This window comes from Uranotaenia lowii, chromosome 2 (genome assembly GCF_029784155.1).
Source record: "Uranotaenia lowii strain MFRU-FL chromosome 2, ASM2978415v1, whole genome shotgun sequence".
NCBI classification, from domain to species: Eukaryota; Metazoa; Arthropoda; class Insecta; order Diptera; family Culicidae; genus Uranotaenia; species Uranotaenia lowii.
In genome coordinates, this window is record NC_073692.1 from 388,830,686 (window position 1) to 388,851,702 (window position 21,017).

Below are 21,017 nucleotides of genomic sequence, written 5' to 3' on the forward strand. Positions count from 1 at the left end.
GAAGTTTCATAAAATTTTTATAGCATAACACAAGAACTACAACAACAAATGGAACCAAATTTGGCATGGAATGATATTTGGGTACGAGAAGTGCTTCTATGAATATTTCGTATCCCTCACACGCACACCTTCAAAAAGGTGGATGAAAAGGGGGAGAAGAGGTCTCCCTTACAATTTTCAGTTTAACTGGAGAGCCGATCGAGCAAATTGAACCATATTTGGCATGTGAGGGTATTTGGATACGAGAAATGTTTCTATTATAAATGGAAGCGCCACCTTTTTTCAATGGAAAGATAAATAGGGGGAAAAGGGGGATTCCATACAATTGTTTTGCATAACTCGAGAATTAATAGAGCAAATGAAATAAAAATTGGTATCAAAAAGTATTTGAGAACAAAAAATACTTTTATGAATATTATGTTCTCACCCCTCCATTCAATGGGGAGAACGGAAGGGGGATGGTACTTCCTTTCAAGTTTATGCATAACTCAAGAATTAACAACGCAAAAACCAAATTTGACATGTTTTGGGGTAATGATTCAAAAAGTTCCCCGACCCCTGATATAGACCCTTTCGCTTTACAGTTTAGAGAGGAGAAAAAAGGAGGGGGGTCCATATAAATTTTGTTGTAAAGCTTAAAAACTTCCAACCAATTTAACAATATTTGATACAAAAAGATTTTTGGGAATGAATAAAATGGGTATGATTATTAAAGATCACCCCCCCCCCCCCATTCAGCAGGGGGTGAGGGAAAGACAGGGGGGGGGCTCTCTTATCAGTTTTGTAGCATAAATCCAGAATATATCAAGCAAAAACAACCATATTTTATCAGTTGGAACCAAGGACTAAAAAAATCGTATTCAAATCGGAGCAGCCAAGAAACAAAACCGCGCGAAGTTCACAAAAGTTCTGACCACAGTAGGTTCGCGACTCAGCAAACACGTGATTGTAGGGGATTTTTTTCAAGAGGAATCCGATCGCCAGAAAATCGTGAGCGAGCCGTGGCAGAAAACCTCGCGAACCTCGCGATTCTGGTTCGTGAACCAAATTGGAAAACGCTTTGCACACTTGATGGTCGTGTTTTCCGTTTCGTTATTTTGTCTCCACATGGTTGTTGATTGCGCAAAATGCAACACGTGGACAGATGAAATAAATCGATTTTTCAAAGTTTTCATAACAATTTCTTGAAAATAATTTACAATGTTGTTAATTTAAACGATGTATATAATTTGTGAATTGAAGTTTGTCCTTTCTGATGTTCTGATGTCAAATATGGCAAATTTGTATATAGAGTTTCGAAAGGATGCAATCTGGCCCAGTAACAGATAGAAAAAATATTGATTTAATTATCCGAAGGATAAAAAGTTCCTCCGCATCCTAAAAAGATGTATGGGGTGGGGGAAGGATAAAAAAATACAAGTCCAATCTAGAAATGTGCTACTTCGGCATCTTAATTGTATCCCCTTTGTTATTTTCAAGTTTCTTCCGAAGTTCAAATTGAGGAAGTTATATAAGTTTGGAATTTCAAATTTCATGTCATGGCAGAAAAAAGGAGGCAATAACCGTGCGATGAAGATTTGAAAGCGAGGGAAAACCATTAAGATAATTAAGAATTTCAATGTTAACTCATTGCGGACCAAATACAAGATATCTAGTTTTTTAGCTTGACGCATTTCCGAGCCGGACAAACCGGGCAATTTTAAATAAGAACCTAGCAAAATCCGGGCAATTAATTTTAAAAATGTCCATAAATCCGAGCATTATCTGGGCAAAAAAACTTTTTTGTTTGACAGGTTTTGAATCGTACTTTAAGATCCAAAACACCTTTCATGATTTTTTTGGCTTTCTTACAGAAAGGCATAGGGAACGGTCAGTTGGGGATATCATTAATTAAGGGTCCAAGACCCCACTTTATAGGTACCAATCGACTCAGCTCGACGAGTTACGATGATGTCCGGGAATTTGTATGTTCCATAAAAACGTTCTTAACACATTAACTCCTATTCTAGGTTTCACGATTTTGATGAATTTAGTATCAAAAAATTGCATTTTTTTTCCTGTAGGACTTATTTCAAAACCAAAAAAAAACAAAATTGTTTAAAATTTTTCTATTCCATAGAACATATCATGCTTACGTTGGCTCCAAAAAAGGTAGCCATTTGCTCAGCAGCAGTAGCCAGCAATCGCTAAATTAATTACAAAGGCGATCAAAAATTTGACAAAAATTTCATAAAACAGCAGAGAATCGATCCCACGCCATCTAGCATGAGAGTTTAGGAGGTTAACCCCTTGACCACTAGTGAGCGTCGAGATATGTGGCTCTCAAACTTAAACAGTTTGAATTATTTGGATTATAAAATGAACTCGTTGAATATAAGTTCGTTTATCCTCCAAAAAACGTACTGGGCACCTTTTTTTATATTGAGTTTAGTAATTTTTGCTATCGATTTTCTTTAATCATAATCTTTTTTTATAGATTAATAATAAATAATTCAGAAATAAGGAATCCATTATTGTGTCATTTATTTCCAAAGATAATTGACACTCTGTAAGAAAGCCTCCAATCCACTGATAAGTGTATTAAATCGGGTTTTTCTCAAAGAATTCCGTTTGGAGGAGTTTGTTATTTTGATTTTCCAAATAAAGTGAATATAACCGGGCAAAATCCGGGCATTTTTAAATGAAATCCAGGCAACCGGGCCGTCCCGGACTGTTTCAAAATTTTGTATTGAATGTCTAGGCAAACCCGAATAAAACCGGGAAATCGGACAACATTAGATAAGAAAGAAACGCTATTTCTCTAATATCATTTTCAGTTTATGAGCAGATAATAATGACGAATTAAAAATAGCAGGAAAAAAATTCAACAAGCTCAATCAAAGGAAATCCGGGCAATAAACGTAGATTTAAAATCCATGAGTTTGATCAAGATCAAGTTCAAAATTAATGTTAAAGATAACTATAATTGAAAAATTTGCATTTAAATTTTTAAAAACTGATTTTTTACTTCTGTTTTGAAATAAAAAAGATCTTTTTTTAATTCAACTGATAGCTAAGTCATTGTCTTCAACATTTTTTATGTTAATCAGGTTTTCAAAGTTACAGAGCCAGACCTAGTTCAGAAATATTTCAAAATATTTTTCAGAACATTCTCATTTTGCAAAATATTTTCAATGACATCTTATTTTATTTTCATTACTACTTAAATTTGACATACATACTACCTTTGGACTAGTGTGAACATATTCGATTTTTATTTTTAAAATATTTCAAATATGTACGATTTGCGATTGATATTTCAAATTCCTATTTTCAGCGGAAAATCCGAATGATGAACAAAATTTGAAAACAAACAATTCAATGTTCACGATTCAAAATACATTTTTTTAAATTCCTTTTCTGGATTCAAAATTATACAATGGATTTAAAAAATTAGGATTGAAAATTCTTTCTCATAAATTCTTAATTTCATATTCGTGATACTTAATTTGAAACTGTACAATTTAAATTCGAATTCTGAGTTTTGAAATAAGTTCTACGAATATTTGAATCTAATTTGTGGATTAAGAATTCCCAATTCAAATAGTAAAGTGTGACTTTCTCATTCAGAATTGAGTCATCAGAAGTGCACAATTCCAAAATCAGGATTCCCTATTCCAAAATGAATTTCAACTGAATATTTTTGAATTTGGAATAAGCAATTTTCAATCATTATTTGTCCATTTCAAACTTTATGCAAAAAGTGAGAAAATATAAATTTTAATAGCAAAATTCGTATAAGCGGATTCAGAAATGTTAAATAAAATCTGAAAAACAAACTCCGTACTTACTAACAGTTCGAAACATAGAGTGATGAACCCATAAAAAGAATTTTGATAGTTTTGAATCATAAATAATGAATAATTAATTTGGAGTTATTCATTTTAAAGTTGCGTTGTGAATTTTTATGATCGAAAAATAATCTTCAGACTATAAGTAGATAAAAATGACGAAAAAATGGTAGATAAAAAAATTGCAGAAATCAATTCAAAAAGCTCAATATAAGGAAATTCAGACAATAAAAGGTGATTTCAAATCCAATAGTGAGATCAAGATCGAATTCAGAGTTTATGTTAGAGATTATTATAATTTAAAAATAACAATGCAAATTTGTAATTTATTTTCCGACGTATCATTAATTCTATCGTTTTTTATCATTGATTGAGTATCAAACTCATTTTTTTTTATTTAAAAAGATTTGAATTGAGAATAACATGAATTTATTGTAATATTTAAAAACTACCGTCCCGTTATTGTGGTCAAAGTCCGTTTTCGCTTTGACAAAATTAAGTACGCACTCTTAAAATTCGGGTTTTTTCTCTTCTTGGAAAATTGTTTCGTCTTCTTATAAGTTAAAAAGAATTCAATTCTCTGCAAAAGCCGTTGGAACTAAGGGTTTCATTATTTATTTATTTATTTATTTATTTATTTTATTTCACCAAACATCGTAGGCTACATATATATTCTTAAAACTAGAAGTACAATCTTAATATTACTTCAAATACTACAATATTAGGTTCTTAAGTGCCTGTCGCCGTAAAAAGCACTTTTTAGCTGCTGTTTAGACATAGTAAAATCTATGTTCTGGTAGTTTTTATTATAATTCTGCATAAGACAATTGATTGGACTATTTTTACCATAATCAGTTCGAGCAGAGGTTAAAATAAACAGATTTCTGGTTCTCAACTGGCGACTCGGACAATAAAAGTTTAACTTATTTAGTAGATAAGTAGATTGAACACGCTGATTAATTATGTCGTTTACAAAGGAGATTGCAGCAAATTCTCTTCTAACACTTAATGGTTCAATATTTATTAGTAAACAGCGTGATTCGTAGCTTGGTAATTGGCTCTGTGACCATCCTAGATTTCGTAAAGCAAATAGAACAAATTGTTTCTGAATGGATTCTAAACGGTTTTTATGAGAAATTTGAAAGGGGGACCACACAACGCTGCAGTATTCAAGTATGGATCGGACATAAGCTGTGTACAATGTTTTTAATGTATATGGGTCTTGAAAATTATAACTAAAACGTTTTATAAAGCCAAGCATACTATTTGATTTTTGAATTACTGAGTTATAGTGATCTACAAAAGTAAGTTTTGAGTCCAATATAATACCTAGATCTCTTATCTTATTGATTCTCTCCACAGGCTCATTTCCTAATGTGACAATTTCATATGACGGATATTTTTTCCTTGTAAATACAATATGTGAACATTTTTTCACGTTTAGTTCAAGAAGACTTTTACTGCACCATTTGTAAAAAATATTTATTTCATTTTGAAACACCCTGAAATCTTCTTCGTTGTTGACTATCATATAAAGCTTCATATCGTCTGCGTATATAAGCACGTTTAGCTGGTTCAGTAAATAAGTAATGTCATTGACGTATAAGATAAATAATAAGGGACCGAGATGGGAGCCTTGAGGCACACCAGATGTAACGGAGATGCTTTTCGAAAGTGAACCATTGAATCTAACAATTTGTGTACGGTTTGTCAAATACGACTCAATCCATTTCAGCAGTTGTGTACTGAATCCGTTTTTATGTAGTTTAAAAATTAACAAAGGGATGTCGATTCTATCAAAAGCTTTACTGAAGTCCGTGTATAGAGCCTGAACGGAATTTCCTTGATCCATAGAGTGGATATTATAAGAAACGAATTCAAGTAAATTAGTCGCTGTAGATCGTCCTTTAACAAATCCATGTTGCTTTTCAGTTATGAGTGTTTTTATTTGATTATATATTTTTTGATTCACTATTGCTTCAAAAAGTTTCGGTATGCACGATAAGATTGCTATACCCCGGTAATTTTTAATGTCGGACTTTTTCCCCGACTTGAAAATAGGTACAAGAAAAGATTCTTTCCATACTTGAGGAAAAACACCGGATTTCAACGATGAGTTGAACAATAGAAACAAGGGCACACTTAGTTCATTTACAAGATTTTTTAAAAGTAATGGAGGAATTCCATCAGGCCCGGGCCCTTTGGAGCTATCCAGGGAGCAAATTGATTTGTGTATTTCCTCAAGGGTGATTGAATCTACCACAGTCAATGATGCTGAGTCGGAAAAATAATCGAAAAACGCAGTGTCGCGATCGGCTTCCGAAAAACTGGTGTAAACGCTTTGGAAGAAATTGGCAAACAAATTACATATTTCATGGGAATTATTACCGTTAACGCTGTCCAAGTGCATACGAGATGGAAAATTATTACTTTTCAATTTGGAACTTACATACTTGAAGAAGCTTCTTGGGTTAGATTTAATGTTTTCCTCTGTTTTCCTATTATATTCTTCGAAGGAGGTATTAAGGCATATGGCTAGTTTGTTGCATGCTTCTTGATATTCTAAACTATTAGCTAGCGATGGTGTCTTTTTCCAGTTTTTATGCGCTTTCTGCTTTTTATTTCTAAGATGCTTTAGCTCTTTTGAAAACCATGGCGGATTTCTGTTATTATTCGTTCGTCGCTTTATTTTTATTGGGACATATTTACTCAAGATATTACCAAGAATGTTATAAAAAATAGCTACCTGATTGACAGTTTGGTTTTCGCTTTGAAATGATGATTGCCAATTAACTGATTGTAATTTAGTTTTAATCATTGTGTAATTTGCATGGAAAAAGTCAAGGGTCTCCTCATATTCGTATTCTGGTATTCCTTTGTTGTCAGAACATATAATTGAAAATTCGATAGCTGTATGAAATATCTCATTTTTCCAAATTGGATTAGTAGCTTCCAAAATACAAAAGTCATCAGTCAAGTTTGAAAACAGTAAATCGAGATAGCGATTGCAGGCATTTTTCACATGATTTATTTGATTAAGACATAAGGTAGCAAGATTGTCGAAAAGGAATTGTAATGTTTCATTATCTCCAAAAATCGGTAAAAGGATTGCTTCATTATCTTCATCGGGTAAAAATTGTAGATTCGATTGATTAAAATCGCCATACAGGTGAATTTTGAATTCGGGTTGGAAGCTTTTGAATAGTTCTGTTATGCTCAGTAGAAACTTTTGGAAATAATCTTTACTGGCATATTCTGGAGGAAAGTAGATCGATCCAAAAATATGAGTTTCCTTGAAGATTTGAGCTTTTGCCCACACCTGCTCAAATTCTTTGTGCTTAGTTATTTCAATGAGCTCAGAATCGAAAGCAGAGCTTATTGCTACTACAACGCCTCCGCCTGATTTCTTGTCGGACAAATTGAAATTTCGGTCATCTCTGTAGACATTGTAACGCGATCCAAAAATTTCCTCGCTTTTTATACTATCATCCCAGCTTGTTTCGGTTCCTAAAATGATAGTATAATTACTTGCTACTAAATTTTTATGAATTGTGTTTAGTTTAGATGCGCTTCGCATTCTGTTAAAGTTTTGGCAATATGCCACAATTTCTTTATTATTGATAACTGGGTGATCGCACGAACGAATGGTAACATGATCCGCTTGGTTCATAAATACAGAGGAGCTAGTGCTTACATAGGCACGCGTCGGTTCGGCAGAAAATATGGGTTGTTATACATTACCGGGTTGAAATATAATGCCGATGGGTCGTGGTGACAGCACGGTGCAACTAGAGGTGCGGTGAATGGCTGATTGAAGGTAGCGTATGGATGAGCAGGTGGCACTGTCGTCATCGTGTTACTGTTCTGGTATGTTGATGAGTTCGGAAGGTGTGGAGAGACCGGGGGTGGCGCAGGAATATTTGAAGGCCTTTTTCGATGCCTTAGCACATTTGGTGAAGCAGAACTAGGACCGGGGTTCAATGTTTCTCCCCGTTGGAAGTTGATGAAGGTCGGGATCTTCGCTTTCGGAGTTGATTTTCTATTAAACGCGACTTTTGCGGCAGCCAGTAGCTCTTTATCAGTAGTGGCTCTTGCTTTTGATGAATATTTTACGGGGGATTGTTTTCGTGACTGCTTCTGTTGTTTTCTTGATAGGAACATTTCTTTTTGTCTTTGTTGATGCTGCTGTTTTTTATGCTGTTTTCGCCTGGCTTTTTCCGCGGCCTTGACTTGAGCCGCACGCTTCCGTTTCCTCTCGTCGTATTCTTCCCAGTACTGTTGAGGTTTCCAAAGCATTTTGTTTCCGATTCGTCTCCAGCCGCTAGACGAAGTAGATGGATTTACCCTTGACGACGAAGCAATTTCCTCGGCTAGAGTTGGTCCTGAGACGTGTTGATGATCGGCCGGTTTGGCTTTCACAGCGTCGTGAATGGACCGTAATTCATCAATAAGGTCCTCGTTTACGCCAGGATTCCTCACTGTAGCTCTTAACGCGTTCAGTTCCACCGCGATTGACTGGAGCGTAGGAGTGAGCTCCTGTTCAAAATTTATATAGCAGCTACGGTGTTGTTCCCCGATTTCCAGTCTTAGACTATCAAGATCCGCTTGAATGTCTATTGGTGATTGACTAGCTGCTAATATTGTTGATACTGCCTGGCTGAAGTCAGCTTTCAACGAACGACTATCCTCGTTGCAGGACTGGACAATTTCATTTATTGTCGCCGTGTTTGACAGTTCCAATTTTTTAAGCGATGACAGCTCTTTTTTCAGACCGTTTATTTGATTTGAGAGCGTATCTATACCCTCAATCAAGGTCTCCAGGCATGAAAATTTCACTAATTGTGAACTAATTCTCTCCTGGGAGCTGTTTTGGAGTTTCAGTTGCTCCATTATTTCATTCTGTCGAGACATTAATCTCGACAGGTCTATCTGGTCCTTAATTGAATGCTGACAGTCATAGCAGACTGGCAGCATAAATCGCCTTATAGACTCCTCGCAATTCCGCTGCACTCCGATACAGGCGGCGTGGAATCTTCGATGACAGGGACCCGTACACGTCCAAAGGTGGACGCCATCGATAACATCGCAGGTTGGAATTTGACACTTTGGCATTTTTTTTCCTCGTACAGTTAACACGGCACAAAAAAGGTAATAAAACAAACGTTGGCACTTTGATATACGCGGCGGCTTTAGGGAACACTAATTTCTCCATCCTTTTAGGGGCATGTGAATAAGGTGGTGAAAAAGCAAGTTTCCGTTGAAGAAAGTTTTTTTTTGAATTACTTGAAAACTCTTCTTTGATTATTGAATTAATTTATCATTTTTTTATGATATTCCTTTTAATCCAAAATAATCATTGATACGTTTGCATGTGTTTTCTTATTGAAACTTTTCATATGGAATCGTGGTTGTCTTTTCCAAATTTAAAAAACAGTTATGGAATTTTACACTCAACCTCTACTACAGAAATGTAGTGATTTGAATGAAATTGTAAGGCTCTAAGATTTGATTTGATTATTTATTCCTTAAACGGTTGTTAAAGATCATTATTAGGGCCTTCTTGTGCCTATTCTAATCCATAATTTTGTCAAAAAGCTTTGTTTAATTCAATTGACCACCCAGGAGTTGACATAGCAGAATGAATTTGATTTAATATTTAGAGTTTCGTTAATCTTAAAACGCTGTAAGTTATCAAAAAAAAATTTTTTTTTTAATAAACTAAAAAATAAAACAGAAATATTCCATACAATAATTGAAAGAACAGTGGAAAATGAAGAACTTCCTGCTGCTGCTTGAAGCACAATTTATTACCCGTACGCGTACCTAAAGAGACGCACAGCCTGCCTACGGAAGAAAATCGAATAACCACGCGTTCCCTTCCAAAAAAAAGTTCATGAACCTTTTCGCTAAATGGTTCGTGAGCCAAAATCGCGGGGAAAAATTTTCATGTATGTTACGATTTCCACGAGCGAGACAGGATTCAAAATCCAAAAGAATCGTCTGTTGGTTGGACTGCCTCGCTCGTGTTTCCTATGGTTCGCGAACCTATAGGATTTTTTTTCACAGCCTGCTCGCGCTTTGACGAACCTTTACGAGTAAAAATCGTAGACGAGCGGGAATCGCCACTCGTGTACACGATTTTATTAGTCCTTGGTTGGAACAGAGATTAAAATTACAGAGAACCAGAGAGAAACAGATTAAAATTATCAGATCTTTAACACAAATTTATGGATCAAAATTCAGAATATAAGTTTAAGTTATTTTTGGATTTTCATCCGAAACTCCAGCTGCAGCTCTCATTCTATAGCGGTTGCTCATGAATTATGTTATAATTTGATTTAAAATAATGCCAAAAAAACAGTAAAAATTTGAGTAAATTCTAAAAATATCATTCGATTTTGAAAGGTGTAGCAAAGCACACCGGGTCAGCTAGTCTATATATATAAAAATGAATTTCTGTCTGTCTGTCTGTCTGTCTGTCTGTCTGTCTGTCTGTCTGTCTGTCTGTTCCCTATAGACTCGAAAACTACTGAACCGATTTTCGTGAAACTTGGCAGGTGGGGGTATTGGAGGCCGGGGAAGGTTCCTATTATGGTTTGGGACTCCTCCCCCTGACAGGAAGGGGGGGAGGGGCCTCCCAAACAAAAGACATTTTTTTGCATAACTCGCGAACCAATCAAGCAAATGGTATCCAATTTGGCATGGGGTGGTATTTGGGAACGGGAAATATTTCAATGAATATTAGGTTCCCTCTCTCCTCTCAGTGGGGTGACAGGAAGGGGGGAGGGGGGCTTCCTTACAATTTTTCATATAACTCGAAAACTAATCAAGATATTGGAACCAAATTTGGCATGGAAAGGTATTTTGATACGAGTAATATTTTAATGATTATTTTAGACCCCTCCCTCTTTGCAGTTGAAAGTGGGAGGGGCCTCTTTCATATTTTTTTACATAACTCAAAAACTAATAAAGCAAATGGAACCAAATTTGGCATGGGCGGATATTTGGGAACGTGACATGTTCTTATGATTGTTTGAGAGGGAGGGAATTTTCATACAATTTTTATTGCATAACTCAAAAACTACAACAGCAAATGGAACCAAATTTGGCATAGAATGATATTTGGGTACGAGGAATGCTTCTATGAATATTTGTTATCCCTCACCCCTTCAAAGAGGTGGAGGAAAAGGGGAAGGAGAGCTCTCTTTACAACTTTCAGTATAACTGGAGAGCTGATCGAGCAAGGTGAACCATATGTGGCATGTGAGGATATTTGGATACGTGAAATGTTCCTATTATAAATTGAAGCCTCACCTTTTTTCAGTAGAAAGATATAACTCGAGAATTAATCGAGCAAATGAAACCAAATTTGGCATCAAAAAGTATTTGATTACGAAAAAATTTTTATGAATATTAAGTTCTCTCCCCTCCATTCAATTGGGAGGACGGAAGGGGGGATGGTACTTCCTTTCAAGTTTATGCATAACTCAAGAATTTACTAAATACGCAAATAAAACAAAATTTGGCATGGGATGGTATTTCAATACGAGAAATTTTTCTATGTGAAACAATTCCTTTCTTGCAGTAGGATGATAGAATTGGGAATATAGGAAGGGAAGAGGAAAGCTTACATTTAACTAATTTTTACAAAATCCGAGACAACTTGGTATGATTCTATGATTATCTGACACACCATCCTCCATTCAGTGAGTTGGTACATAGGAGGAGGAATGTGAGCCTAATAGAATTTTGTTAGCATAAGTTCTTAATTTTTGCTAACGAAGCCAAAAAATGGATACAAATAAGGCATGCAAAGGTATTTGGTTACGAGATATGTTTCTATGATTATTATAGACCCTTATGCTTTACAGTGTAGATAGGGGAAGAAAGGAGGGGGCTCCATATAAATTTTGTTGTAAAGCTTAAACACTTATCAACTATATTTGATATAAAGAACTATATTTGATATAAGCAAATTTTTGGGAACGAAAAAAAATGGGTATGATTATTGAAGATGACGACCTCCATTCAGCAGGGGGTGAAGGGAGGACAGGGAAGGGGGGGCTTTCTTATCAGTTTTTTTAGCATAAATCCAGAACATATAATGCAAAAACATTCATACTTTATAAGATAGATTGTTTGCGTAATTTGAGACCCTTCTTTTTTTAGGGCGAAGCTTAAAGAAACTGATTAAAATTATCAGATCTTTAACACAAATTTATAGATCAAGATTCAGAATATTAGTTTAAGTTATCTTTGTGTTGCAATTCGAAACTCCAGCTGCAGCTCTCATTATATAGCGGTTGCTTATGAATTATGCTTTAATTTGACTTATAATAATGCCAACAAAACAAAAAAAAATTGAATCATTCCTGAAAATATCATATAAATTTGGAAGGTGTAGCAAAGCACACCGGGTCAGCTAGTCTTCAATAAAAACGGTGAGTCTTTTAAGTATTTCTGGATTTTTTTTTCTTGATGTATACATTATAGAGTGGAAAGCAGATTGCCATCCTAAAAATTCCTTAATATTGTTCCCCGGTTTCAACACAAAAATCCATGATTTATTTTGGTGAGAAATTTTATAAATTTAAAATGTAAACTGAGGTATGACTTCAATTCAAAAGGGAAACTATCATTCTAAGCTTAAGTCATTCTTTTTTCGTTTAAAGTTGAAAATAAAGTTTAGCCGTATCGAATGATGTAAAAATAAATTCAGAAAATTATTTCAGCAATTCCCAACTTAATTTAATTTTCCCTTTTCTTTTTTAATTTTTCTTTTACAAACGTTGGTTCTCTACAGATTACAAGACAAAATTTTGACTCGAGTATCGAACAACTTTGTACAGGAAAACGTCTGTGTACTTTCACAGAAGAGCAATTCTGCTTCCACGTTTCGTAACGGCTTTTGCCAATTTCCTCTACCTTCTTCCGATCCAGTGTCCTACATTTCATTCTAATTAGCTCACCGATCCGTTCATTGAAAGCTGCTCGACATGCAACAAGATGAATTTCTCCTTGACCGGAACCTCGTTCGAGAGCTCACGACGACACGGTGCTATAATAAAATAAACATCCCATTCTATCCACACCCGTACGATTTCGGAGTCCTTTAGCTGAGAATCGATAACGCTACAGTATGCAAACCCTGCTGCAGTTGAATGCATTGTTCGTCGTCATCAGCAGGGAACCATATTACGGCAGTACTAGAAGCGGAACCAGAACCAGAACATTTGCCGCAGTGAACTTGAACTTGGAAAGGTTCTCCCTTCTTTTTATTTGTTTTTTTTTTCTTAGCTCGAACTTTCTTGGTCAAAGTAAAAATAGTTCAGCTTTGATAGTTTAAATCCAATCTATCTTCACATCACGACAACCGACTCCGTGTAGCAAAGCAAATTCACTTTTCCGCTTTTGGAGCGGAAGAATTTATATATGCGACTACTGGCCACACAAGGGGGAAGCATTTTCCAATAAATAACAATCCCGGAGCTATGTATGTCAAACGAATCCAACGAAAACATCCGGACTCTGTCCCACTTACCTTAAAACTGCTATGCACTAGTGTTTCGTCTAAGTCTATCACCATGCACTTTTTGTGCATATCGGAGTGTCGGATCTGGGGCAGCAGAAATCGGGGCTGGCCGGAGATCGGCGGGGGCGTAATCGAACCATCGATGGGGGTGCCATTCTGATTGCTTTTCGTCCGCGCGTTCCGCCAGCAGCAGAAGATCGTCTCGAAGAAGCCTCGCTTCGGTGGTTTTAGCCTATCTACATTGTTCACTGGAAGAGATAAAAGAAACAAGAGAAAACACAAGTCAGTCGATGTGTTGAGAACGCAAATTATATGGCTTATTGGAACATAAAATGAAAGTGAACCGTTTTACCGCTTGATTGGAAACATATTCCTGAAGAAATGGGGATCCGATGAAGCTGCTGATTGGAGAAGTGGCTCCAGAGATTGCTCGGAACATACTTTTAAAATGCTAGAAAAATCTTCTTTGTTTCGCTTCACTCTATTTTCTTTAAACAAAGGAAAATAAAACCTAGAAATTGATCCATAAACAAACACTTTCACAACAATATTATTGAATTAAAGGAGGGTTGAGAGTAAGCCAAACAAAATATGGAGGCAAAAGTGGCTCCAGAGAGTGTAATTTCCAAATCAAATTTTCAAGAGAAAATTATCACGAAGGTATGTTTAAAAAAGAACCGTATATAGACGACCATGCCAATGACTTAAAATTTCAGATCAAGTAGGTCGTGGACTTAACTTTGCAAGCAAAAACATACATTGTTGAAAAAAGGCAATTTTTATACAGTTTTCAGTGTCGAAATGTTGATTGTATGAAACAGATTCTATCCATGAGCCTAAATTCGCCAAAAAATCGTGTTTGATTTTCATGTGCACATATTGACAGAATAATAATAAAATTAAGATGAATGCTAAATGATTGTAATATTCCCGTAAAATCTAATTTTTCCCGAAAATAAATCGAATTCAATCTCAGATTGGCGTCAGAGACTTGACGTCAAAAGTTGAACCTCGAGCCAGTGAGTGTCAATTACCTATGTATGTATTTGGGCCCTGCCGCTTCAATGTTTCGTTTCGCATCGCACACACAAAAGCAACCGGTGTGCCGGGCCGATAAATTATTTCGCCGGAAAATCCTTAAACGCTTAACAAGAGCCAAACACATCAATGGGCACCAACCCGCGCCGGGTAGTTAGCATTCCCATTCAAGCCTTAGATCGGGAACCGGGGTCCGGATGTTTGCTCGTATGGGTGTGTTTGTTTTGCTCCAACCGTTTCTCGTTTATTTAGTTTGTTGAAGCTTCTGCCTGCTTTGAGAGAAAGTTTCCCGCTGAATCGATTTCCAAAGTTCGGGTAGGTACATAGGTTCGGGCGGGAATGGTGGAATTCCTAATTTCACACCGTCAGCAAAATATCACATGACGTCGTTGTTTCGAAAAGGTTGTACCTAAAACTATTCAATATTGTCTACGCAAAAGTTAATCGGCACAAGCAAATTACGCACATAAACTCACGTTCCGTCGTCTTAGGAATTCATATAACATTCCGTCAAGCGTGCTTGTCCGTTTAAAGAATGCTGTCTCATAATGCTGACAAGAAAGCTGTTGCTTCCTGGATGGCATGAAACATCGAAAAATATACTTATGATAGACGACTACATGGATGGATTCATATAAATAGAATCTGATGGATGATGATACTAGACGCTAGTAGACACAATCACTTTCGCTTTCATGACGTGACGAACGGTGGCGGCTCTTTTTCGGTGATTGAGCAAATTTTTTTCCTGACTTTTACCATCTTCTAATGCTTCCCGTGTCCAATATGGATGGGCTGTGCTGTGACCATTCCGGGGTGAAACGGCTAATAAATCTAATAGAAGCTGAAAACGTTGATATGGGTTTCGGTTGTTTGGAATGTTGGGTCCAGTAAACGAAGATTATTTAGCAAATGGCAATTCAATTTACTCTCGGCTGCATTGAGCTTTGCACATTGTACCTTGTACCGTTTTTCACTCGTGGTGCACGTAATAGATTTTGACAGGTGGCTCAATGTGTCTGGTTAAATTTAGAGAACTCACCTTTTAAAGGCATTTAACTTTGCTTCGGAGAAAAAAAGTGAATCGCTTAAATTTTGAGCGGAAAATAGATGATTCTTGAACTAGAGAAGTACCAACCCAACAAATACTATGGGAGTCAATTCCTTTTAAGAGAATGTATAAATAGACTCACCATTGAACTTTATTGTAAATTTTTAAATAAATATTTTAATCAGATCCTATTAAATAATCATAATACGCTTTTCGCTAAATCTCACCCTGTACAAAATCTGTCTGATTTTTGTTGGAGGCCGAGGGTAATAAACTGATTAGCTAAATCCTCTTCTCGGAAAAACCATCAACAGTGAAACAAGATGAGAGTCAGTAAACCCGAATAAGAGTTTCCAAGTGTTCAGTTTTCGTCAGACATTTCATCAAAACAAAAACAAAAAAAAAATGCTTGCATGTTCGCGAAACTGGTTCGTCTCTGAAGTTTATTTAAGTGTTCATGTGCTAATTTATGTGACGTTCTACCAATTATTTTTTGAGATAGCGTCCAATGAAAAAAATTTTGAATTGGGCACCACGTGCGTCATCCGTAATGTCTACTCTGAACCATCCTTTTTTGCAAATCAAGGGTATTTTTGATAACTTTTTTTGTTTCACGTGCTTGACCTGCGAAATTATTCAAAATTTTTAATTCGGTCGAAGTTATGGTAAATTTAACCGATTGTCCTACTTCGGAACAAAAACAACATTATTTGACTTTTAATCATTCCATTCTAGTTTTCGCAAAATGGCACAATTTCTGATACAATCAAAATAGAGAATCAACTTTGTTAGACCTTTAGAAGTGCTATGCAGAGAAAATTATCCGATTTGGAGGTAGTCTTCTATGTAGATTTATCCATTCATGATGTCAATCGTTATGAAACACTAGCTGATTTGCAGCTTTCACATATCGTCAGCTTCCTTAGATTTTTTAAATTTTTTCCCGTCTTCTATCATCCAGAAACATCCACGCGAGACATGCCAATGAAAAGTTTCTGACTGGAAACCTGTCAGGTGTCATGATTTTTTATCACTTCCCCTATTGAAATTTCGAATTGCGTTTGATCAAACCTCCCACTTCCTCACACTCATAAAATCAATCATCTTCACTTTTATTCAAATTTTAGCTCACTGTTAGATCTTCTAGGAATCCTTAAACGATTTACCACGTGCATTTTGAACGAAAGTTTGATTTCCAGTTACTTTAGGGTTCACCACTGAGACTTCTGGAGGCTCTCTCTTCAAACATCAATAACGGCGCCGGCTACGTCCTAGTAGTCAATAGATAGGTAAGGAAAAAAAAGAACAACTTTGTGCCTAAGGACGGAGGTCACTTCTGCATCCTTGCCAAAAAATTTAAATGGAAATGTTGAGGAAAGGAAATTTTTTTTTTATTCATCAAAACATCAAAGCCAGATAAGAAACATCTTTGAAAGGTAATTGTGACACATTTGAAGTCAATCGTATAAATCATATTTATATATTTAGGGGAGAATGAGGATACTTGATCCCTGGGGATACTTGATTCCTTAGCAATATCTCCAAACTGGAATGTCGTACAAAGATCAAATGTTCTAGAAAAATGTGCCAAATGGAACAAAACAGCAATGGTTGAAGCTCAAAAAATGTTAACAAAATAAGTTTTTGGGTTAATGAACTTTGTTTGAAAAATTTAACAGAATGTAGTTGAAGATCTTTTTTCATCATTTTAAAATGTTCCTAACATGGAAATATTATAACAAAAATATATATTCCAATACATCAATCTTTCGAGTGTAAAATGAACTTCAAAATACAATATTTTCAAAGCGATGGAAAACTCCCAACTTTTTTCAGAAAAAGTTTTCTAAAATGTTGATTTTGGGTACAACTGATCCCTAATATATGGGTACAAATGATCCCGGTATATTCTTCTTCTCAATGGATCGTGGTCATGGCTGATAACGAGATTACTAATATTTATCCATTAGCTAATATTCATCCATCAATTATCTGAAGAAAAGGGCTAAAATAATTGATTTTCTCTTGTTTATAAAAAATTGCACCCGTAAGTATGCAATGTCGTAAGGGTTGAGAATAAGCTATAGAATTTTTTTCTGACAATTATAGGTTGTGGAATGAGAACAAACATGACCAAAATAGTCAATTAACATTCTACCTTGGGGCTTTGTTTGATTTTTTCCATGGATTAGGGCTTCCTGAATAAAGGATCAAGTCTCCCCTAACTTAAAAAATATCGCATTTTTTTATTCCTACGAAAATGCTTCTAGTTCATCTACGGGTTCAAGTATCGTTCTAATTTTTGTAGAATAGAAACTTGAAGTTACACGCTGTCAGAAAATGTAAAAGAGTGCGAGTTGCTAAATTTTTCCAAAAAGATATGGTGAAAATAAGAAAAAGGGATCAAGTATCCCTACTCTCCCCTATTGATTGAAAGATTCATGTAACGACTTCCCGCATTTGACAAGAAATATTAAAATTTAACTTGTGTCCTGCTTATGATTTGATCATGATGTAAATAAATATAGATAGCTTTCAAGTTTTGAACATTTAAATAAGGTAAAATTGAAAAGAATCAATCCATGTTTAGGATTGATACAAGAAAAAAAAATGTTTTCAACCTAAAAAGGACAAATTATGTAATAGAACTGATTGAATTTATAATTAGAATTTGTGAAAAAACGATTGCTTTGAAAGCATTCAAAACCTTTTTATCAAAGTTACGAAATGATTTTTGCAACATTATTCATGTGTCAGAAATATTTGTGAATAATTTTCCACATTGGAAACATTGTAGCATTTAAGTTCAATTCACAAGTTTCGATTAACTGATCATAAAAAAATAATCATGAGAATACTTAGCTTTAACGTTTTTCGAGGACTAAACATGAATAGATGACTCCGAAGGTTTCATCCCCGATTAGTATGAGTGATCGACAGCATTGCAGAAGGACAGGAAATGGATCAAGTTTTTTAAAAATTTGATTAGCTAAGCCCTCTCGTAACGCGAACGTCCTAACACTACTTCTTGGATTTTATAATTAACTAGCTGACCAGGCCTGCTTTGCTACCCCTTCCATAGAAAAAGAATGTTCGTTAAAATAATAAAATCAAAATAAACATCCTAGTTAGCTTCTAGATTATCTTGAGTCCCGACCTTATTTGAAGGTTTGTAGATTGAAGGAACCGCCCTTTAGAAAAAAAGTAGGAGGGATCTTCAGTTCAATAAATGAACCCTTTAAATAACAAAAAAAAACGCCCTTTCGATGCGGCAAGAGTATTTAAACACAGGCAAATATGTAAATAATCAAAAACTGTGCCAAATTTTATGAAAAAAACTAAGACATCGGTTTTGATAATGATGTGTATGTTACATTTATTGAATATAAGAGTCTTTATTCGAGAAAATGGGAAGCGTCTATCAATGCAACATATCATCAAATTTTGTTTAAACTTATTTGTCAAATCAATAAATCATCTCATTATGTCAAAGCGCTTACTTTTATTAATTTTCAACAAAAATGCTTCGAAAATTGTTAAAATTTTGTCAATTTTTGTTAATTTCGTATGAGAGGGAGGCTGGATTTGGAAGGGTTTGAAAGTATTTTAGAAACCATTTCCGGTCTTGAAAACGGCTACATAAAAAAATTCACGTAGATCGTTTCAGTAGTTTCCAAATATTGTTCAAACTGTGTCATATGTTTATTAATTTTGTATGAGAGCCCCCTCCCCTTCCTTAATTTGGAGGGGTTTGAAAGTATTATAGAAACTATTCCCGGTCTTCAAAACGGCTACACGCCAAATTTTACTTTGGTAGATTCAGTATATTCCGAAAATTGTTCAGATTGTGTAAAATTTTCGATAATTTTGTATGGGAGCCCTCTTTTTTTACTTCGGGAGAAGTTGGAAAGTGTTATAAAACCTTTCTCGGTCATAAAAACAGTTACACAAAAACGTTCACGGTTCCGTAGTTTTGATTTTTTTTTTTAAATTGTGTCTAATTTTTGTTAATGTTGTATGGGAGCCCTCTCTATTTAGGTTAAGAGATGTTTGAAAGTATTATAAAAACCGTTCCCGGTCTTGAAAACAACTACACATCAAATTTCACGTGGATCGCTTCAGTAGTTTCCAAAAATTGTTCGAATTGTGGCATATTTGTATTAATATTCTATGGGAGCCCCCCTTCTACAATTTGGAGAGGTTTGAAAGCAAAATTGAAACTATTCCCGGTCTTCAAAACGGCTACACGCCAAATTTTACTTTAATCGGTTCTGTAGTTTCCAAAGATTGTCCGGATTGTGTAAAATTTTTGGTAATTTTGTATGGGAGCCCTCTTTTTTGGATTTGGAGAGGTTGGGAAGTGTTATAAAAACTATTCTCGATCTTAAAACGGCTACACACAAACTTTCACGTGAATTGGTTCCGTAGTTTTGAGAATTTTTCGAATTGTGTCAAATTTATGTTAATTTGGTATGGGAGCTTCCTCTTTTTAAATTTAGAGAGATTATAAAAACCGACCGTTCTCGATCTTGGAAACAACTACACACCGAATTCCACGTGGTTCGGTTCAGTAGTTTCCGACAATTGTTCGAATTGTGTCATATTATTATTTACTTTCTATGGGAGCCCTCTCTCATTTAAGTCGGAGCGGTTTGAAAGTGTTTTAGAAACTATCTCCGACCCCAAAAACTCTTACATACCAAATTTCACATTGATAGGTTCAGTAGTTTTTGAGTCTATAGGGAACAGACAGACAGACAAACATTCATTTTTATATATGTACATATATAGATATTCACAAATAATCTTTTGAAACATGGGTTTAAGAGCACTTGAAAATTTTCTCGCTAAAAAAAGAACACTTCCGTCATCGACGGTCACAGCATACCGAGTCTACTTGACAGATTGCAACCAAATTCTGTGCTCGAACACATTAGATAGATTACTAGGAAGCTTCACTAAAAATTTTATCAATTTACGCTCATGCATTCAAAGGTCAATAACACATCAAAGTGTTGCATTTTTTTTCGAATACACTCTTTATTTTTTATGAAACTTTCTCATGACAACCGTCAAAAAAGTTCAACGATTAATAATAGTAGATGGTTTGTATATAAGTCTTAAAAAAATAGGAATTCCAAAAGTTTGTCTAGACCCGATAGTCTATCCGTAGCATAAAGGTACTTTTATTTTTATTTTTTAACCTGGATAGTATCTAAGTATTGCATAAAAAGTAGTAATGCAATACCTCGTTATGCACCCAGCAGTGATGTCAATTGAATTTATTGTTTTTGAATGCTAAAAGACATACTCTGTTAAACAGCTTAACTTTTAACTTTTTTGCCTAATAAGTACGAATTTATAAATTGACACAAAAATCACTAGCAGGCTCGGTTTCACAGAAGAAGAAAAAAATGATGTTGATTTATCAGAACAAATTATTCAATTTTCCCATACAAAACTCAAAGTTGAAATTTACTCAAACGTTACTTAAAATTTTTGCTAAAATCATGGATGAGTTTTGAACCAAAATGAAGCGTTTTAGACTTAAGGTTTAAGAAATTCA

The 21,017-nt window shown here is 35.1% G+C and overlaps 1 protein-coding gene across 6 annotated transcripts in view; it reads right to left on the reverse strand.

The window, feature by feature from the left end:
- The window catches only part of LOC129748946 (phosphatase Herzog), a 192,873-nt gene that overhangs the window by 43,593 nt on the left and 128,263 nt on the right, over positions 1 to 21,017 (reverse strand). For all 6 annotated transcript variants that reach the window (XM_055743760.1, XM_055743761.1, XM_055743758.1 and 3 more), the window contains exon 3: positions 13,372 to 13,610. In XM_055743760.1, coding sequence (XP_055599735.1) covers positions 13,372 to 13,610 — 239 coding nt within the window. The remainder of the gene's footprint in view (positions 1 to 13,371; positions 13,611 to 21,017) is intronic.